Below are 20,995 nucleotides of genomic sequence, written 5' to 3'. Positions count from 1 at the left end.
CACACAGCATGGTTCCTCAGTGCTCCCTCAACAGCACCCGAGCGGCCAGCAGAAGCAGTATGGGGACCAGGGCCAGCAGGGCTGAGCCCCGGACATGGGGCTGTACTCTGGGGCGTCCCTAGGCTGCAGTGGTGCTCTATGACCATGTGCTCATGCCATGTGGCCAGGAGACCTCATCGATGAGAGGATATTATGCCTTACAGTCACTTCACCTGTCATACACCCAGAAAAACAATGTGACAATGTGTTGGGGACTAGGGCGAGGGGCCCAGTCTGGGCACAGCCCAAGCCCAGGGCCAGTCCCAGCAGGAGTCTAGGCATGGGCTTCCGCAGCTCCATGGTGCTGGGCTCACTCTGAGTCTGCCTGTGGCTCTGCCCTTGGCACTGGGGACAGATGGGGCATAGACCACACTTACTTAGCAACAGACTGGATGACCTTGGAGGAGGTGTCCTTGAGGTTAGTGAAGAGTCGCTCGGTCCCACCCCGTAGGATGTCCAGGAGCCCACCGTGAGGCTGGTCGTACTCAGCCAGTGCCAGGCCTGCAGGATAGGCAGGGCGTGGTGTGTGAGGGTGCCTGCAGCACGGAGGTGTGTGGGCCCTGGGAGGCGCTGCTGGCCCAGCCCACACCCAGGAGTGCGCCTGCCTGGGCCCTAGCAGTCTGACAGCTATTCCCCCGGTCCAGGGGCAGGGCTTGCAGCTGGAGCTGTACCCTCTGTGGCACTGTGGGCAGAGGCCATGCCACCCCGGCTGTGAAGTCAAAAAGTGGAGGCTGACCAAAGTGGACCCTGAGAGCACAGGTCCTGCAGAGAGAACTCACAGGCTTCAGTGTGCAGGAGTGGATGCGACCAGGCTCCAGGTCCACATGGCTACCACACTGCACCTGCTGGGCCCCGTGGGGTGGATCCCGAGGGCCCAAACACAGGGAAGCCAGCTGGTGGGGCCAAGCCCTCTCCTCAGGAGACCAAGAGGACTGGGCGGGGGGCTTGGCCCATGGCCAGCATGTGCCCATGTCCCTGCCCCAGCACCCTCCCCTCTCCCCCAGGCCCAGGCCCCCACAGATACGCTCACAAAAGCCCACTCTGCACCAGGAAGAAGGCCATGCTCTAGCACATGGCAACTCAAGCCACGGGCACAGGTGGCCCCCAGCCCTGCAATCTCTCCCGCAGCCCAGCTCTACTCCCCACTCTGCCCCTGTCCTCAGCTCCTGGGAGGGACCCTGGAACATCCCTATTTCAAGGAAGTCAGTTTCCCTGTAGCCTCGGGCGGTGTAAGACAGCCCAGACACTGATGGTGTAGGTGGCTTTGGGCCACAGAGTGTCAGACTGACTTCTGGGAAAGCTGGAGACTGAAGTCAGCTGCACCTGGGAGCCTGGCCCCAGGATGACCCTGGCCATGAGCTGGATCCAGGTGCTGACCACCCCTGGGACAGGACCCCGGAGACCTATGCATGGCCTCTCCTGGACCTTGCCCCACTCCCAGGAGCCCACACCACACCTTGCGTGCATGAGCTCAGCTGAGCTATGAGGCTCGGGGAGTGCAGGGACCAAGCCTTGTAGTCTGTCTCTCACCACCAGGCTAAAAGTCCCACAGGAGAGGGAGTTGGGGCTCCATCTCAATATGTGCCAGGTGTCCAGTGCACAACAGGGGGTGGACAGTGGGCACAAGTACTCACCTCCACTGTAGCCACAGCTCACAGGGCCTCCGGCGGGGGGTGGCACTCGGGATGGCCCTGGGTTCCCACAGCCTCCATTCTGCTCCAGCAGCTATAGGAATCAACAGCATGGCGTTGGCGCCCTGGGGAGCCAGACTGTTATGCACCTGCCTCAGCTTAAACACGAGGCCCTGCACTAAGCTGCTCTTCTGCCTGCTAAGGGTCTAGGTGGAGGGCAGGCCACTGTGGCCCCAAAACACTCAGCATGGGGAGGAAGCAGCTGTGGGCCTCAACCCACACCTGGCTGAGCGCCCTCCCCCGCCTCTCCAGCTTCTTCCCTATCCACCCAACCACGGGAGACAGATGCATGGTGCATGCAGACAAGAGGCACAGGCATCTGGGTGCCCGGGCTAGGGCTGCTCCCTCCACCACAGCGCAGCCCCGCTTGGGGAGTGGCCCCAAGGAGCAGTGTGACAGCCTTATAAGCCCAAAGGTCAGAGTGTGCTTGGAGTCCCCATGGACCAGTGTACCTCCTCAGTGTACACCCCATGGAGAGTGAGGCCCATGGCCCCTACATGCCACCTGGCCCCTATACCTCCACGGCCTGCAGCATACTCTGCTGGGACCCGGAGTTGCCCTGGCCACAGAGCAGTCACCGAGAGGTGTGAACACGCCTGCCAGATCTTCTCTTCAAAACAGACCAGCCATCCTACCTCCACAAAAATTTCTCATTGAGGCCCTCAGTGCCACCAATCAGCCACCCCAGACCTTCAGGATTTCCTTCCTGGCACCCCTCCACTAGCCCTGCCCTATTTCCTGCTGCTCCCCAACATATGAATCATAAACCTTAGCCTCCTATGCCCAACTCCCTCCTGGGGTCCTGGGTGAGCGTGCAGGCCAGCAGAACTCCCATGCCCTGTACCACCCCCAGCAGCACAGACAGCACCGTCCCACCATACGCATTGCTTTGACAACCCCTGGAAAACCCTGCTTCCAGCTGTGAGAGACCCAAGGAGCTGACAGACAACCAGAAAGCAAAGAGGACAGGGCCTCGCCTTCACAGGAGGCAGAGCCAGAGTGGAGGGGTGAAGTCTGGCCTGAGCCCTGAGCTGCACAGATGGGTCCCACTCCCAGAGGTATGGGCAGACCTCATGGCTACCTCAGGAAGAGTCCTGCAGCTAAGCGCCAGGGCCCTCCTGACCTGCCCACTTTCCTGGGTATGTAGCCACAGGGAGCCTCAGCCCAACAGCTGGCTGGGGCCTGGACAGTCCCAAAGCCATGTGAGCCAGCTGTGGGTGGAGACTGGACATGACCATAAAACCACAGAAGGACACTTGACCCCAGAAACCGTGACATGCAGAAAACAACACACATCAGCAGAATCTGGACAAGAACCACCAGACAGTTTTGATGGAGTGACCCTTGGGCCTAAAGTGTGCGCAGAGCATCAGGGCTCCTGTCAGGACCAATGCAGTGCCTGGGTCTTAAACCTGGCTGCGGGGCAGGACTCTAGCCTGCACAATAGCTGCTAGCCCACGAGGACCTGGAACTGCACACAGAGCAGTGGCAGGACACCTTACCTCCGTGATGGGTGCCTTGGGGTTCAGATTCCTGGCTGCGGCCATCTCCTGCAGCTGGCGGACCACCTCTGTGATGGACAGCCGCTCCTCAGGGTTGACCCTCAGCATGGCACCTGAGGTAAAGCACAGCAGCTCACTGGACCCCATGAGCAAGGGAGAGCAGCAAAGCAAAACACAACCATAAAACTGAACCAAGTTATCAGAAAGGTGCTAGAGCGTCGCAAGATCAGTGGGGCAGAGGCTGGGGTTCCATGGAAAAGCACCAGTGCCGGAGCTGTGGGCAGCGGGTGAGGGGCACCCAGGCCCCTGCACCCACCAGCCTGAGGGGAACTTACGAATGAGGTTGTGGAAGATGGTGTACCGAGAGTCGTCCCCGGGGATCGAGTACTTCCCGTTGACTATGCGAAGCTTTGCACCATCCTCAAAAGGGTGCTGCCGGAAACACAGCAGGTACAGGATGCAGCCCAGGGCCTGCAGGGAGAGCAAAGCTGAGGCGGGCCAGGCCAGGGGACCAGGGCATGGGTTGAGTAGGGCAGAAGAGCAGCCCTTTCCTCAGGGACCCCTTTCATGCTCTTGGTCCCACCCCACAGGAAGCCTAACCCCTTCCACCCTACCCGACACAAGAAATGTCCAGGCTGCAGGATTGAAGCACCAAACTCTCATTTTCAGATCAAAAGGTCCCTCAAAACCATACAGCTAGGGCTGGGGCTGGGGCTCAGAGGTACAGTACTAGCCTAGCATGCGTGAGGCACTGGGTTCCATCCTCAGCACCACATGGAAAAAAAAAAAAAAGGTATTGTGTCCACCTACAACTAAAAAATGAATGTTAAAATAGTAATAATTAAAAAAAAAACTACACAGCTAAAGCACAGGGACATGAATTGGGCCACTGGGCACCAGGGAGGACCTTGCCGCACAGCTGCCAAGGTCGTAGCCACAGCAGTGGCTGGGTAGCTGGCTGCTTGCTGCTCAGGGGAGAGACCCAGCCTCCAAGTCACACAGGCCTCCTGTCCACCATGTAAGTGCAGCATGGCCACCCTCAGTCCAGGTGACAAGGCCCTGGAGAGGAACAGGGAGCCCTGGGCTCACCTGACCCGGAGCTTAGGCCAGGCAGACTCCCCACTGCCTGGTGTCTGTGCTGCCTTGGAGCCCACTGACCCCCAGCTGGCTCTGCTCAACTGGGTTCCCCCAGAAGGTGTCACCAGTGCTCTTCAGCAGACCAAGACAAAAGGAAAGGAGGAGGCCCAGGGGACAAGGGTTGCTGGGTCTGCAGGCCTGCTCAAGCCAGGTGCCATTAGGCAATCAGCCTCACCCAGATGTCCTGCTTCTCTCCGATGGGGAAGTTGGAGTACAGGTCTACGATTTCTGGGGTTCTGTACATGGGTGTAGTGTTCCTCGTGATCTGAAGAAAAACACAAGTGTTTCAGAGCAAAGTTACGTGTAAGCCTTACTTTTTGTTTCACATCAAAACCCTGCAACATAGACTGGGGCTGTCGCTCAGTGGCAGAGCTTTTGCCTACCATGCATGAGGCACTGGGTTTGATCCTTAGCACCACATAAGAGTAAACCAATAAAACAAAGCATTCTGTCCATCTGGTCTATACAACAACAAACCCTGCAACTTTTTAAACTCTACCACAGGCTAGGTGGTGCCCTGTCCTGTCATGGAGTCCCAGAGGCCTTGGTCACCCACTTTTAACAGGACCCTGCTGTCTACGCAGGAGAGGCACATCTCAGTCGGCTGAGCCCACTCCAGGCACTACATGCAGACCGGCCACAGGAGGGCCACGTGAGCTGGGGTGCTGTGTGACGGAAGCTTCCACACAGACACTACTGTGGACACAAAAACCTCTGAAACAAGAGAAGTGACCACATGTATTGGCTGGCCAGGTCTAAAAACTGAGCCCCATGTACTTAAGAGGGCCACACCCCCACAGCACAGAAAATGTGAGTCTCAGTGCAAGGGCTCAAGCATACAGCCACCCCCAAGTCACAGATGCCACAAGGACAGCCAATGCCCAGGAGCCACACGGCGAGTCTCAGTGCAAGGGCTCAAGCATACAGCCACCCCCAAGTCACAGATGCCACAAGGACAGCCAATGCCCAGGAGCCACACGGCAGCAGCCACTTCTTCAACAGATGGGATACAGGATGCACTGTCCTCTGAAAGACCTGTGGTCCACAGGCAACAACCTGAGGCTGGCAAGTGGGCAGCCACAGGACAGCGGTGCAGGGTGGGGCACAGTGCCACCAGAGCTCCCAGCAGAAAGGACACACAGCACGACCACTGCAGACTCACTTCAGGATGGGGGAGAAGAGCAGCCAAGAGCGGGGCAGTGTGAAGACACCCCTGCAGGACCAGGAGGAAACTGAGCAGCAGGGACCCGGAGCCACGAGGGGAGGGCACCTGGCGACTGCTCCCCAAAGCACTGTCCAACAAACTAGCAAGGAGCGACCTTCCTGAAGGACACGCACAGCCAGGAGCTCTGGGCTCAACCTGATGGCACCTGGGGCTGCAGCTGGGAAAACTCACACCAGTAACACCACTGGTAGCTGAGCTCTCGCCAAGGAGGGAGCAGAGCCAGGAGCCCTTGGGCTGGCTGGCGTGGAGCATGGCATAGACCTGGGGCTGTGGGCTGAGGGCACACAATTCACATGTGAACACATGCACGCATATGTGTACACCAGTGAGCACATCTGCTCTGGCGTTTCAGAGGAGGCAATCTCAGGGCCTCGGGATAGCAGAGAACAATCAGTACTCCTGTCACCAGCACTCCGGATGACGGTGAGAGCCATTCTCTACCACACTGACACAATGCCACAGACCAGGCAAGCATGAGTGGGCTGCTCTGGCTCCTGGTTCTGCCCAGGGTCACAGGTGCACATCTGTGGCAGTTGTCTTGCTGGCAGCCCAGCTCATGTGGAGGCAGCAGAGCACCCTGCGCACTGCCATCTGCACGTTGTGGTGCTTTACTGCTGAGCTGCACCCCAGTCCTTTTTATTCTTTGAGACAAACTTGTCATCCTTCCACCTCCCCTCCATAGTAGCTAGGATCACAAGTGTGACCACCATACACAGCTCTCCCTTCGTGTAAAGCCACCAAAGGGCTCTACCCTGATGACTCATCTAACCCTGATGGCCCTCCAAAAGACTCCCATGAGCCTCAGGGTAGGTTTCTATCCCCTTGGGGCCTCATGATGGGATTAAAATACAACCTGTGTTCAGGAGAACGAACCATATTTAAACCACAGCAGATGAAAAAGGTCAGAACCTGGAGCCAGCCTGAAGCAGATCTAGGACATCCTTGTACCACAATTAAGGACACATGCTCACCATGGGAAATGTGGCACCACAGTCCCCGTGAAGACAAGCGAGCGGGCACGAGCTCCTGCCTCGGCCACGTGCAGAGCATCGAAGGCCACGCAGCAGCACAGAAGGCTCAGGGGAGCTGCACTGCAGGCAGCCCAGGGCAGCCAGCTCACACATCTTCAGCAGGCCCTCTGTGGCGGGTGGCAGCATGCTGTAGGAGCACCAGATACACAGCACCCCATGGTCTGTCCACACTGGAGATGGCTGATGGCGCTACCTCCACTGGTACTAGATCCTCGGGGCCATGGGGACCTCCTCCCCATACTCTTGTGCAGAGTGGGGCTGTGAGGCAGCCAGCAAAGGCCAGGCCTCCTCCCTGTGCTCTGACCAGCTCAGCACATGGCCCAATTCCTCCTGAGGAATTGGCCAGCCAACCCGAGACGACATGGCTGGGCACTCAGCATGTGGCCCTTTCAGTAGGCCTGTGACAAAAGTGGAAGACCAGGAAGCATGGCTCTGATCCAAGGACATGCTCCTGGGAGCCCACAGCTCTTTGGTAAGGCCTGTTCCGTATTAAGAAGTAGGTGTTCTTCTAAGGCAGCAAGCAGGAGCAGCACTACCTCCTCCCACACCACCTGCAGCACGGGAAGAAGGTGCACACCTCTGCAGAGCAACCTGGCCACAAGGCAAGCTCCATGCAGGACAGACTGAAAGGGGCCAACCCTCCATGCACAATGCCCCACAGAAGGGCCATCTCCCACCACCCTCTGAAGCCTTCTGTCAGACTCCGTGCCCCAGCCCGTGGCTCTCTGCTCTGAACAGTTCTGTCTATGGGATTCACACAGACACCGTGAGCTCAAGCTACTATAGAACTTGAGCCACAGTGCAGCCCACCTGCTGCATGATCTCCTGGACAGAGCCACATGGAGGTGCACTTCTAAACCATACTTTTGAAAAACAGGAGATGGTGATAGCTGCACAACGCCATGAACAAGCACACATCAACACCACTGAACTGTGCACTTAAAGGGACTGCCATGGCACATCTGTGTGCCATGGCAATAAACATCCAAGGGAAAACAGGCATTAAGATATTCAGAGCCATCTGCTGAGAGGAAGAGGGTGAGATGAGAAGGATATTGTGGAGGACAGATGGAGGGCAGCCTGGAACAGGACAGGCCCCCAGGACACCAGGCCCAGTTGTGGTTCATAGGGACATGCTCAGGCTCGTACATGAGGGATTGAGAAGGGAAAGGAAAGGGACTGCGGAAGGACCTAGGAGCAGCACTTGGGCAGCAGGCCTCACCTCCTCCTCCACCATTGCTCGCTTCTGGGCGCTCCAGCTGTAGTCAGGGTAATGCGAGATGGTTGTGGCACTGCCAAAGTCACACAGCTTAATGGTCCCCTGGTTGCTAAGCAATAAGTTCTCAACCTGCAAAATTCCAGAAGACAGTACTTATAAACTTGGGGTGCAGACAGAGCCAAGACCTCAGCAGAAGCCAACGAGAGCATGAGGTAGAACCAGTGCCTCACCAGACAGTCCCCTGCACCAAGTCAAGGCTGCTGGCCACAGAGCCACCAGAGGACCCACAAGGCCTGCAGCACTGCAGTGTGGAGGTGCAGGAGGTGCTGCAGGCTGGCGACAGCCTGATGGGGCAGGAGGAGGGAGCAGAGGGGCTGCTCTCCCAGGGAAGCAATTCGACGTCTTAGGTCCCTCCTGAGCAGAAGCAATGTGTACCTATTTTAATTAAACACACACTTTGAGAAATCGTCTTTTATTTTATTTTATTTTTTAGTAATAGGGGTTGAACCCGGGAGAGGGGGTGCTTAACCATTGAGCCACATCTGGAGCTCTGTTTTTATATTTTATTAGACAGGGTCTCACTCAGTTGCTAAGTGCCTCACTATGTTGCTGAGGCTGGCTTTGAACTTGTGATCCTTCTGTCACAGGAGGATCCTCCTGTGATCTGCTGGGATTATAGGCATGTACCACTGTGCCTGGCTTCTTCCTTCTTCTTTTTTTTTTTTTTTTTTGGTACCGGGGATTGAACCCAAGGACACTTAACCACTGAGCCACATCCCCAGCCCTTTTACATTTTATTTAGAGACAAGGTCTCACTAAGTTGCTGTTGTTGGCTTTGAACTTGGGATCCTCCTGTCACAGCCTCAATTCAGAAAATTTTAAAGTTGAAATTAACCATAAATCAAGCAGATCACCCAAATCAACAACACGAGACCAACAATGAGCCTTCAAGAAAGGGGAAGAAAAGAGAATAGAAGATACCTTTTACACTGAACACATCAAGAGCCTAGGAATACACCCAAGAAAAGACGGGCAAAGACCTCGGTGCAGAAAGCATAAGATGAGGGGCACTTTCAGATCCTGAACCAACAACTAATCATGCTCCCACATGAAGTGCAACTGTATGGATGTTGGACCTACCCCAAGGGCCACAGGGTGTGGGTGGCCGACTGTGATCCCGAGTCCACTCTGGCTGCCGCCAGCTTTGGTGCAGCCAAACAGCCAGGAAGGCTTTTACGATTTAATTTACTTTACTTCTTTATGCAGTACTGGGGTTGGAACCCAGGGTCTTGCCCATGCTAAGAAAGTGCCCTGCCTCTGAGCTATACTAACTACCAGGCCAGTTTTTACATTTTTAATGACTGAAAAATGAAAAAAAGATTACATTCCACGATACATAAAATCACAGAAAATACCAACTCCAGTTCATGGTTTTACTGGCACCCAGCCACACCCACTCATGTTATAGGATTTCCTATGCATTGAAACCCAGAGGCCAGCAGAGCCAGGGTCCTGATTCCTGAAGTCTGGTGGTTTGTTGAATGACTGTCAACCACTACATGAAGGTCAAAAATTCTGATGAAATTCTTAAAAGTTCTGGGCAGAATTTGAAAAAGGCATTCAACAGTCTGCATGGAAAGCTAAATGGCCAAAGAGGGTGCAACCTTTGAGACTGCATGGACAGCCAGATGGCCAGTGAGGGCCCAATCCTAGAGACCAGACTTAGGCCTTCAGGAGACTTTGGTACCAGCACAAGGAAACTGGCCCAAGAGCACCACCAAGACGCCATGCTCATGACAAGGTGGCACCAGGGGACAAGCGAGAGGATAATGACTTGGTCCCAGTTCAGAAAAGTAAAACACTGACACTCCTAAGCTCAAGCAAAAGCACAAGTCCTTTAGAAGACAGTACACAAGGCCACCTTCCTGTGCGACAAAATGGCCTCCTCAGGAAAACAGAACAGACTCCTGTGCAGAGAGCCTAGGGGCTCTGGCTTACAGGAAGAACACTCAACACAGGACCTTCCCTGAGAGCAGGAGTGCAGCCAGATGAGGCCTACCCCACACAGCAGCACCAGCATCTGCACACGCCAAGGAGAGGCCAATGAGACAGGGACCTCCCCAAGAGGAACCCACATCCAGTAGACATGAGCAGCCAGCTAGTCTCACTGACAGGAAGGATGGCAACCTCGACCCCCCACAGGCTGCAGAGTCGCAGCACCTGCGGTACCAGGGCAGGCAAGCAGGAAGCCAGGTGGGGTCCACCAGGATCAGCCCATGCCCTCCAGCCACAGCTCCCTGCACCTCCTGCCCACAGAGAGTGCCCTTCCTGAGGAACAATGGGCACAGAGCAGCAGCCCACCATGAACAAGGCAGCAGTGTGGAAGCATTCCCCCATGACAGATGCCCCAGGAGGCAGGGCCACATATGAGGCAGGCAGATCTCATGGGCAACACTGAGCGAAATCGGCCAGGCACAGGAGGATGTGTGCCACAAGAGTCCGTTCCTGATGTCCTAGGGCAGAAAGGCACACTGCTCTGGGTGGGTGCAGAACATGCATCAGTAGAGGAAATCAAGACACTGGGGTCAGTGTGGAGAGAGGCCCGGAGGCCTTGCTGAGCCCTGCAGTGGCTAGCATTTCATGGCTAGCGGCACTTGGGGTAGAAGAGCCTGGGTGGAGCTGTGTGTCCTGCAGCAGAGACCACAGGACACTGTGGAGCAAAGGATACCTCTTACTTGGAGGACAAGTGATGCCAACCAGGCCAAGCTCACAAACTGACCCTTTCCCCAACTTCACTAACTCTGTGTTTTCTATTTTTCTTAATACACACAAAACTCGCTGCACTTAAAAGACATAAGCCAGAAAATTCATTGTGCCACAAAAAACCCACCCTCCACTGGTGTCCACTGAGGAGCGGACACTACCCTACTGTGACTGGTGGCCCAGCCAGGATGGGCAGACACCTGCCTGGGCTCAGGTGGGTGATGAGGTGGAGGGGATTGCTGCCCCACCTAGTGTCACTCAGCCAATTCCAGGTGAACAGACCAGATGCAGGAAAGGCCAACTGAGCACTCAGAGGGTCTGCCCAGGAGACCTTGGCTGCTTCTAGAACCTGTGTGGTGGGCACTGCTTCAGGCTCACAGACCTCAGGAGATACAATACTTTGAGGAAAACTGGGGAACTTGGGAATAGGCTAGGCCTGAGCTGGAACTCCAGGTGACATTCGTTTGCTGGGCAACAACAGGGCTACAATCGACTAAGGAACATCCCTGTTCCCACAAAGATGTGCGTCCAGGTCCCTAACGAGAGGGGTCAGGACAAGGACAAGCTTCAGACGTCAGATGATTCTCACAAATCTTGGTTTTTTAAGATAGGATAAGGGAGTGAAAACTAGGCTACCACCAGAAGACTCCTGTGGCACGTACTCTTGAGAACACAGTGGAGTTCCGATGAACCCACCACACGAGAGAGATAAGCAGCTGCAAAGCTGGCAGGAAGGGGACTGAAGAATAGAGCCTGATGACCACAATGTGACCCTCAACTGCACCACGCGGCAGGCCTGCTCCCACAGGCACTGCCCCCCCAGGGCTAGGCAGCAGGGACACCTGCTGGTGCAGGGTGGGAGACGGCAGGGAGAGCAAGGAGTGCAGGCCCAGAGCCCAGTCACTTGGGTGAGAACACCCAAGAGACCAGAGGGAGCCTCCACGAAGCCTCGCTGTACCCCACAAGGACACAGGCAGGAAGGGACCCAGCAAGCACTTTTGATGGCAGCTGGTACCTTGAGGTCTCTGTGGATGACAGGTGGCTTCTGTCTGTGCATGTGCTGCACTGCTCTGCACGTCTGGTAAAAGATCTTCAGAATGGTGTCACAGGACAGAGGGCCTTTAGATTCAACTCTCTTTAGAAATTCCACCAGCTGCCCTAAAAGAGATAAGTACATTTAATCACCCCGGGGCTGACGGATGCCATATGCTTCGAGCCAGGTGCTCAGGTCCAGCCTTGACTGCCAGGAACCTGTACAGTTTCTGACCCACAGTCAGGGTCCAGCCTGACTCCCAGCAGTTCTCAGGTGGCTGTAGGAAAGTCTGTGGATAGGAGCCATAACTGCAGCCCTAGGTCCGGGGTAGGGGCAGGGGAGGGGGAAGGGTAGTGTCGCAGTGGGAACTGGCGTGGGGCATCCTGGGGCACCATGAGAAGCACAATCATCACACTGCAGAGCTCTGAGTAAGGAAACACCCCTGCAACTGGGCAAAGGACCACGGTACCAGCACCCAGGAAAAAGGGCTCACAGGCCCCCGTGACACTGGAGGTAGCCATCAAGAAACGAATTGCTCATGGGAGATTTCAAGGTCTCTGGTGAAGCAACCACTGCCTGCTTAGGTTAGACATGGTTATGGGGCTGGGGTGGAATACCACACTCAGCAGGAAAAGGAGAAATGGCTATATATCCATGACCAGGACACCTCCACAGCCACACTCCCAGCCTGACCCTACTAACTGTGCAGGCACATGGGCTCCCACATCCTGGCCATGGCTCTGCAGCCCAGGGACCACAGGCACACTGTGGTGGGCACAGCCCAGCCACTCATGGCCTGGCCAACCAACAGAACTAGGAATCTCAGGTTAAGTTGGCTACTGCACCAAAGGCAGGGCCAAGGACCTCAGCCTCTGGGGCTGGGCCACTGCTAGTAACCCTGTGCACATGCACGGAGCCTCCACAGGCTACTCACACTCAACCTATCCTCATTGCCTCACTCCCATCTAGCTGCAGTCCCCCTTCACCCTGAGATCCAACCAACTTTTAAAACCTGCACCCTAGCAACCTACCCCACTCAGTACCAGAACAAGGAAACAGCCATGCCTGACAAGCCCCAGGTGCACACCCTGCAGCCACATGGCCCCACTCTGTCCCGCACAAGACTTCCACACCGTGGGTCTTTGGCTGGAAGGCCCCAGGCTCCCCTCCTTGGCTCATAGCCCAGACATTCATATCCAGGGGCCTCATCCAGCCACCCCATCTAAGGGGACACTCCATCGCAGGCTTCGGTCCTCCTGCACTGGCAATGCCTACACTCAACTCTGACTAAAGAATCCAGCTACGTTCCCTGGACAGTACCTGGGGCTGCATACAGCAGTGCCCACAGGAGGGTTGGGGAGGCACAGCAGTCTACATTTATGGCTCTGGAGGACAAGGTCCACACCTCACTGCACACAGCAGTGTCCCCAGGAGGCTGTCAGGAGGCGCAGCAGTCTGGACTTAAGGCTCTGGGGGACTACTTCCACACTCAGTGCCTTCACTATACTATTAAAAGGAGGAAACACCCACTTTTGCCATCCTGGCCTCACTTGAACTCAGGAGTTAGGCCTTCTTATAACTGGACTTTTCAGCAGAAGACCCAGGCTCATGCCCACAGCACAGCCTAGGTAAACTCCTTCCCCTACAATCTGTGTTGCCACTTGGGATTTTAGATGTGCCTGAGCAGCCTCTGTGGTCCCCAACCAGAGCACCTCAGGCCCCACCTGCCAGCCAGCCCACCCTGGCTCTAATCCCCACCTGAGCCAAACCCCTCCTTACCTCCAACCCACCTACTTGCCAGGATCTGCAGCACCTCAGAGGACCTGGGCACTCTTGGGGTAGGGGTGAGGGGCAGGGGCTCTCAGAGGAATGATGGCACCTTGAGAGGAATGGGGGCCTTTGGGAGGAATGGGGACCTTAGAGGAATGAGGGCCCTCAGAGGAAGGAAGGCCCTTGGTGGAATGAGGGCCCTTGGGAGGAGTAGAGGCTCTCAGAGAGTGCTTGTCCCCCACTCTGCCCTACACCTGGATGGCATGGCTGTGGTGTCCACAAGCACCCCAGGGGTCCCCAGGCAGCACCCCCTGAAGTGCACGATTTGTTGGCCCATTATGGGGATGAGGAACCTGGGTAACCATAGAAGGAAACAGCATTCCTTATGGAGCGGGGCTAGGCGGTGGCTGCCAAACCCTTTCCACAACACCCCGCACAGGGACAGCACCCAAGCCACTCCTGTCTCCTCCACACCACCCCAGTACAAGCATCAGAGCACCTACACTGCTCCCCATACCACCTCCAACCAAAGAAAACCAGGACTACAGAAGCAGGACCTGTAGCACACGAGGCTTCCTGCCATCCCAGGAAGGGGTTGGTGCACCGAGGGCCTCATCCTCAGGGTCAGGGAAAGCAGAAAGGACAATGAGACCCAGGTCTGACCCAGATCCCTGGCCCTCTGACCTGGCTATCAGTCCCACCCAGGAGCACAGAGGTAATAAGCCAGAGCTTGGAGCAGCAAGCCCATAAGCTGAGAACAGGAGATGGGTCTGCCGTAGGCACAGGAAAATGCTAGAAGCAGAGCCAGGGCCAACTGGCATCACTGAACAACACTGCACATGATGTGCCATCAAGTTGCAGAGGTTTACTCAGGACCGTAAATAGAACGAAGATGCTCCTGATCTCAGACAATACGTGCGTAAAAATTGCTTGGTCCTATCCAGGCACGGTGGTACTCAGGAGGCTAAGGCAGGAGGACTGCAAGTTCAAAGCCAGCCTCAGCAACTTAGTGAGGCCCTAAGCAACTCAGGGAGACCTTGTCTTTAGATAAACAAAAAGGACTGGGGATGTGGCTCAGTGGTTAAGCACCCTTGAGTTCAATCCCTACTACCAAAAAAAAGAAGAAGAATACCTGGTCCTGACGTTTACAGCTAATTCTTGTTCATGTAGTTGTGGACAGACAGCATGCCTGTACTGTGTCTGTTTATGCTTACGTGGTACTAAGGGTCGAACCCAGTGCGTCACACATTCTAGGCAAGCACTCTGACATTGAACTAAGCCCCAGCCCCTGCAGCTGATTTTTAATGATTCAGCAAGAACCTGAGGGAGGTGAAGCAACTATGAGAACATGTCACATACGGAAAAATCTAGAACATCTACACACTTGTTGCATGTTTCCTGGAGATTGAAAACTTCAGGATAAAAAGCTGAGAAAACAAAACACTGCTGAGGAGTTAATGTCTCCACTGTTACCTGATGGCATTCTCAGCCCCAATTGCTCCTGACCCCACAGTCATGTTTCCTGTCCCCAGCAGCAGGATAAGCAATGGGCAGATGAGCAGGGCAGTGGCAGGACAAGGCTGGAGGGGAAGCACTGCCAATGGAGGCCACCAGCCCAGGGCACCTGTGTGGTGCGCAGAAGCAGTGTGCAGCCCACTCACCTTCCTCCTGTGCCCTGGAAGGGCCCACGACCCACCAGGACCCCAGGGTCCTCCCTGAAGCACAGGACCACTGCTCCCTGAGTGTGCAGCCCCAGCCACTCTCCCTCTGGCCATCTGCCAGGCCCCACCCTTCTCCTCCACCCCCAGCAGCCTACACCGAAGGCTGCGTGCACTCTGCCATCACAGCAGCTTTGCTCACGGTCTCCGAGGAGGGACTGGGTGGTGGGTGGCAGCTCTCACAAGGCTGAGCTTCCCTTTCCACCACGGGCTCCCTGCCACTCTTGCTGTCCCCCCATTTACTGCCTGGGCCGTGGGCGCACAAGCTGTCACTCATGCCATGGCCACATCTCTCAGGGAAACATTCCCTGGCCGTGGGTAACACACCCCCCGAGACAGAGCTCAGAAAATGCCCGGCAACTGACCCCCCCCCGGTGGAGGAGCCTCCTTGGAGTTTCCTTTCACAGGCAAGCCTGGGCTCATAGAACCAGGGCCCTGCCTCAGGCACCACCCAGGCCACACACACAACCTCTATCCCAGGGCTTTCCACCAAGCAACTCTTCCCTGTCCCACCTGCGGGCCCAGAAGCCTTCCCTCCACCTTCTTGGGCATGACCTTGCTGAGGTCACAACCCCCCCCTTCTCTCCTCTCCAGACCAAGCACTACTCCTTCCTGCAAAGTGTAGACCAAGCAGCCCCAAAGGCACTGTCAGCATTCCTCGTCCCTGTCTACAGGGGCCCAAGGGTGCTGTGGGCCAGCCCATCTGGCTGCTGGAAAGACATAAGGAGATTGCTCCCTCAGAGCCTGAAGCCCAGGAGGGAAACACAAGCCCACTCCAGACAACAAGGCCGCTCAATGCCTGGGCACTGCTCCAGCTGTGTTGAAGAGACCTGGGGATGCCTCACAGCTGTGTGAAGAAGTCACAAAGCAACAACTCAGATTCCAGGGACTTTACCTCTACAGAGCTCCGTGAGCAGGAGGAATTCGGCCTGCCCAGTGTCCGACTCCTCTTTTCCTATGGATGCTGCAGAGCAGAACTGGACGATGTTGGGGTGGCCAGAAAGTTTCTTCTGCAGGTGTCTTGTTAAAGGAGAATGTGCATAAATGTGTTCACAATTTTGTGCACTTAAAATAAACGTATATCCATGAAGACTCACCAGGCATGACTGCTGCCCTGCCTCAGTCTAGTGCGCTCAAGCAGAAAGGTGGGCAAGAGGCTGGCAAGGCTACAAGAGGGCAGAGTGTGGGAGGAAGCCAGTGGGAGGGCAGAAGTGCAGCAGGCCAAGAGGAAGCAGGCAAAGGCACTGGGGTCCACAGGAGAGAGGCTGTGAGGAGAGACTGTGCCCATGCCACCCACAGCTACAGAGCCTGGAAACTTGACCCACGGTGAAGGTGAGCCTCCCACTCAGGGAGGACACACAACTGAGGACAGTAGACAAGAAGGGCCCTGGAAGCCTGCCATCACTACAGCATGAGGAGGGCTGAGCAGGGGGACAATGAGGTGAAGCTGCATGGAAGTCTGCCTGTGCCAAAACTGTCCACACGGCTCCTGGGGCCGGAGGGGCAGGGACAAAGCAGGGCTCTCCCTGTGGCAAGTGGCCCACCCGACTGGCATGGAGACCTCTCAGACAGGAACAACAACTCCCTTCCCGACACTGTGAATCTTTTATTATGACCCTGGGACAGAGAACAGGGAAGAAAATTGCTTTTCACTGGAAATGGTCAACAGGAAGTCTGGTAAAAGCAAAAGGTCAATTTTAACACATCAAACAGAACATCACAGAGCAGCCTCCGGGCAGCTGGTACTCACAGCCTGATGCAGGCTGTCCACCTAAGTGACATGCGGGCTCTCAGTCCCAGGAAAAGGATACCAAGAAGCAAACTTCCTGAATGATGGCTCTGTTCTTTTCCTCTTCGTTGGACAGTAACCTCTGCCAGGGAATAGCACACAAAAAAGGTGGAAGATTGTTTACCTTCCATTTTACATAATGCCTCATCTCAGACAGACACCCAGGGAGGAAGAACACTGCAAGGAGCATGCCCTGTCCAACCTCCACACTTGACCTGACAGAAGCGGAGATCTGTCAAGTGCCTTGAGGAGCCCAGAAAACAAGAACACAAAAGAGGAGCTTCTCCCACGTGCATCAGAGTGGAATGAGATACACGAGGAGGAGGAGAGAAGGTTCTCAGAGAGGCAGGCAGCGCTGTGGGGTGACAAGACCAGGCCCCGGAGCCATCAGGGCAAGGCGGCCCTCCAGCCTCCAGCAAGTGGGCCTGCTGCTGCCATGCAGGAAACACCAGAGCCACTCTCGCTGGCACACAGGTCTAGGCCCTCCTCCAGTGCCTGCTCTCTGCAGATGCACTGTGGACACATGTTCTGTGCCAGTCTCTGAAACCCCTTCAGTTCCTAGACCACTATTTGGCATGTGACTCCATGGTGAGTTCACTCTCATGTCTCTTTCCAAGACCAACTGGCTCCCGGAGGACAGAAATGTCCTTGACCCAAGCTTGAGAGCTGAACTGAAGGTGAGCCCTGAGACATGAAGGAGACAGGACAAACAGACCGATTGAGCAGCAGGAAACACCCTGCAGCAAACAGTCCCAGAGGCCTCCTCAGAGCAAAGCAGAGCCATGTGATACGTCCAGTCATCCCTTCTTACCTTCAATGCATACTCTCTGCCACTTCCCAGGTCTTGAGCTTCGTATACAAATGCGAATCCTCCTGAAAATAAAAATATCTGTCAGTTTGGTGCTATGATTTAGGTTAAAACACTTTACTAAGTACAACACAAACCATATTTATGGCTATGGACAGAAATTTGCTTTCAAAAAAATATACAACCCAATTAATATGCCACTGCCTTTTTCATGTTCTGCTTCAGGGGCAGAAAGAGAAAGCGCAGGCAGGTCAGGGAAGGGAGAGTCAGAACAACTAGGGCACAGACAGCTGACGGACCAGGAAGAAAGACTGATGGAAAAAGGACAGCTGCTAACACCCAGTGAGAAGGGGACATTGCTGCCCCATGTCCAGTGGAAAGTGCAGATCAAACCACTCATGAGCCGGGAACTGGGGTGCATGCCTCTGATTCCAATGATTCTCAAGGCAAGGAGATTGCAAGTTCGAGGCTAGCCTCAGCAACTTGGTGAGTCCTTGTCTCAAAATAAAAATAAAAAGGACTGTGGTGTGGCTCAGTGGTAGAGCACTCTGGGTTCCATCTCCAGTTTGGGGTGGGTGTGGGGTGGGGGTGGTGCAGAATCACTTAAAAATGGGCGAGAGTTCTTTATAAGTTCTTAATTCTAATATGATAGACATCAACCAATCAAAGCCAATAAACACAGGGATAATATGTCATGACTAGCAGAGGAGATCTAACATCTGAAAACTTATCAAATCCTACAGCTTTTAAGTGGGTGCTGCTTAGCTTTGTTTCGCTTCCCACAAGTAAAAACTCACACAGTGAAATTTAAAACCACAAGCAAACTAGGAACAGAAAAAAACTTCCTCCACCTGACAAAGAGCGGCCACCAGGACAAGGGCAAGCACCAGGCAGGAGTGTGTTCCTGCCTGCTCTGCAGCACAGTGGGAGTGTCCTGCCAGGGTCTTGCACCCACAGGACGTGACCTTCCACACAGACAATCGGGTGAGCTCTAAGAGAAAGCTACTGTAGCTAACAGGAACTCACAAGGGCTGTGGGACCTGAGCAAGATTGGAGGCCTGTTGTGCACCACACCCCCATGGTTAGGCAGCAAGGATGGAGACATAGCACCAAAGCACGATCCACTCAAAACAGGTGGCCAAACACCACCAGACAGAGAACTTCTTCCACTTTTTGTCAGTGGGATTGAACCCAGAGGTGTACTACCACTGAGCCACATCCCAGCCCTTTCTTTATTATTTTGAGAAAGGGCCTCGCTAAATTGCTGAGGCTGGCCTGGGACTTGTGATCCTCCTGCCTCAGCTTCCAGAGTCACTGGGATTACAGGTATGGGCCACTGTGCCTGGCTCCTTTTTAAAAATATACTGGTTGAAGGATAAAAAAAAATAAGCCTCTAATCAGGTCTTTTTTTTGATGGTGGTGGTGCTGGGGAATGAACCCTTGTGCATGCAAGGCTCTCTATTCAGGTCTTGCAAATCATGTATCTGGTAGAGGACTTCTATTCAGAAAATACAAAAAAAAATCCAAAATTCATTAAAGAGAAATTTTCATGAGCAAAAGACATAAACAGGCACTCGGCAAAAATATGACAGGGGCAGGAAAACACAGGACAAGGAGTACTGTCACTATCCATCCGGGAGATGCAGATTTAAACCACAAGAGTCTTCTAAACACCTGTCAGACGTGTACAATTTTAAACACCACATCGAGTGTTGTTTAGGATGTGAAGCACCTGGAAAGCTACACATGCTTGGGGAAATGCCAAATGCTTACAACTACTTTGGAGAACATTTTGGCAACATCTTAAATAATTAAACATACATCAACTAGATGGCCCTAACCATGGACACAGTGCATAACTGTAAAACTATAATAAAACTGGAGAAAAAACATGGGAAGACCTTCATCATCAGGACTTCAGGCACACTGGGGAGCGGGAACTATGTGCTATGACACAGCAAGTGCCCATCTAGGACTCTGCTCCTAAAAACCTCACTAGCACACCCTGTGGCCAGAAGAGCTCTCCTCCATCAATCCTGCCTCCATGGGCCCTGAAAGCAGGAGCCCAGAGTCCTGCTGTGGCAACTCTGCAATTGTCAGGCAATACTAAATACTCCCTCTGCCTCACCCAGTTCAGAACATTCTACAGCAGTAAAGGGAGGGCCCTCCAAAAGTGGTATCTGGGAGGCAGATGGGTAGGGAGCTAGGCCTGCAACCAAGAGGCCCTGGGAGCTTGGTGGGATGTGCCCTCCTGTGCCTCAGGCCAGAGCACAGCCCCAAGAGAACACAGGCTCTGGAGCAGGAAACATGGATCCTGTGACTGATGGGAACTGCATGTCACATCTAAACCAACACAAGAGCTAGTGACACTTAAATCCATGGCTTCCATTTTCTACCTCAATCCACTTCACTAGCCACATGTGCACAGAGAGCAGGAGTCGGCCCCGCAGTGCGACCTTGCCTCCGAACCAGTGACCAGCTTCAGAAGCAGCAGCAGCACACAGAGTGTGAACACAAAGAGTGCACCTAGCACATGCTTGAACCGGGCACCTCTAGCATGGCTGATACTCCCAGTAATCGTCTTATTTTTAAAAAATGAAGAATAAGAATAAAATTTGAAAAGATTAGAAAACTATCTGGCTCCACAGTTCTGTCCAACAACCCTTTCACACGCCAGGTCCAAATGTGTAAAAGCTATGAAAACTGAGTGACAGCAAAACATGGTCTACCATAAACTCATATGGGACAAAACCTGACATGAATGGACAGAGCCACTTACAGACTTTAACCCACATTGAGAATATTTCTTCATTTAACTACAAAAATATCAAGGTATTTAACTACCGTATACTTTTCCTGCCCCTTTAAGAATATCTCATGAAATACAGACCACGCATCATATTATCTTTCCAAAAGACTTTTGAAGTTGCAAACTTTTGAAGTTGCAAACTCAAGGGTCTCCAATGGTGGACCTTCCTCATATTCATAGAGCCTGAATCCTAGCAGCCTATGGTGTCTGGTTACTGTCCAAGAAACTTATTTAAATACATCTACATAAAATACTAAAGATTTTTCCCTGTTTCAGTTCAGAAAGAAGCTTCAACAACCCAGTGAATCCAAAAGGAAGAAATCTATGACTGATAGCTGCTCTGCTTATTTTTATCTCTCAGCTGCCCAGAGAGCAAAGGGAAACCAGCTCTCTACACAGCCACAGTGGCTACCCACACTTCCTGGTTCTTTATCCTGGGTGCTTTGTGACCTACATAAACT

General features: G+C 54.1%; 1 protein-coding gene across 6 annotated transcripts in view; it reads right to left on the bottom strand.

The window, feature by feature from the left end:
* The window catches only part of Gak (cyclin G associated kinase), a 46,697-nt gene that overhangs the window by 23,960 nt on the left and 1,742 nt on the right, over nucleotides 1-20,995 (bottom strand). For 3 of the 6 annotated variants that reach the window (XM_026379440.2, XM_026379443.2, XM_026379442.2), the window contains exons 2-11: nucleotides 17,729-17,790; nucleotides 16,940-16,999; nucleotides 16,024-16,138; nucleotides 11,623-11,765; nucleotides 7,848-7,973; nucleotides 4,545-4,634; nucleotides 3,568-3,703; nucleotides 3,233-3,345; nucleotides 1,674-1,764; nucleotides 417-540 (exon numbers count right to left, since the gene is read on the bottom strand). In XM_026379440.2, the coding sequence (XP_026235225.2) occupies nucleotides 417-540; nucleotides 1,674-1,764; nucleotides 3,233-3,345; nucleotides 3,568-3,703; nucleotides 4,545-4,634; nucleotides 7,848-7,973; nucleotides 11,623-11,765; nucleotides 16,024-16,138; nucleotides 16,940-16,999; nucleotides 17,729-17,790 (1,060 nt within the window). Of the gene's footprint in view, nucleotides 1-416; nucleotides 541-1,673; nucleotides 1,765-3,232; nucleotides 3,346-3,567; nucleotides 3,704-4,544; nucleotides 4,635-7,847; nucleotides 7,974-11,622; nucleotides 11,766-16,023; nucleotides 16,139-16,939; nucleotides 17,000-17,728; nucleotides 17,791-20,995 lie in introns of those variants that run through there. The other 3 variants (XM_026379444.2, XM_026379446.2, XM_026379447.2) reach the window with 3 other exon arrangements.

The sequence above is a fragment of the Urocitellus parryii genome, chromosome 10 (genome assembly GCF_045843805.1).
Source record: "Urocitellus parryii isolate mUroPar1 chromosome 10, mUroPar1.hap1, whole genome shotgun sequence".
NCBI classification, from domain to species: Eukaryota; Metazoa; Chordata; class Mammalia; order Rodentia; family Sciuridae; genus Urocitellus; species Urocitellus parryii.
The sequence above is the reverse complement of the archived record's forward strand: the minus strand, read 5'-3'. Positions and strand labels throughout refer to the sequence as shown.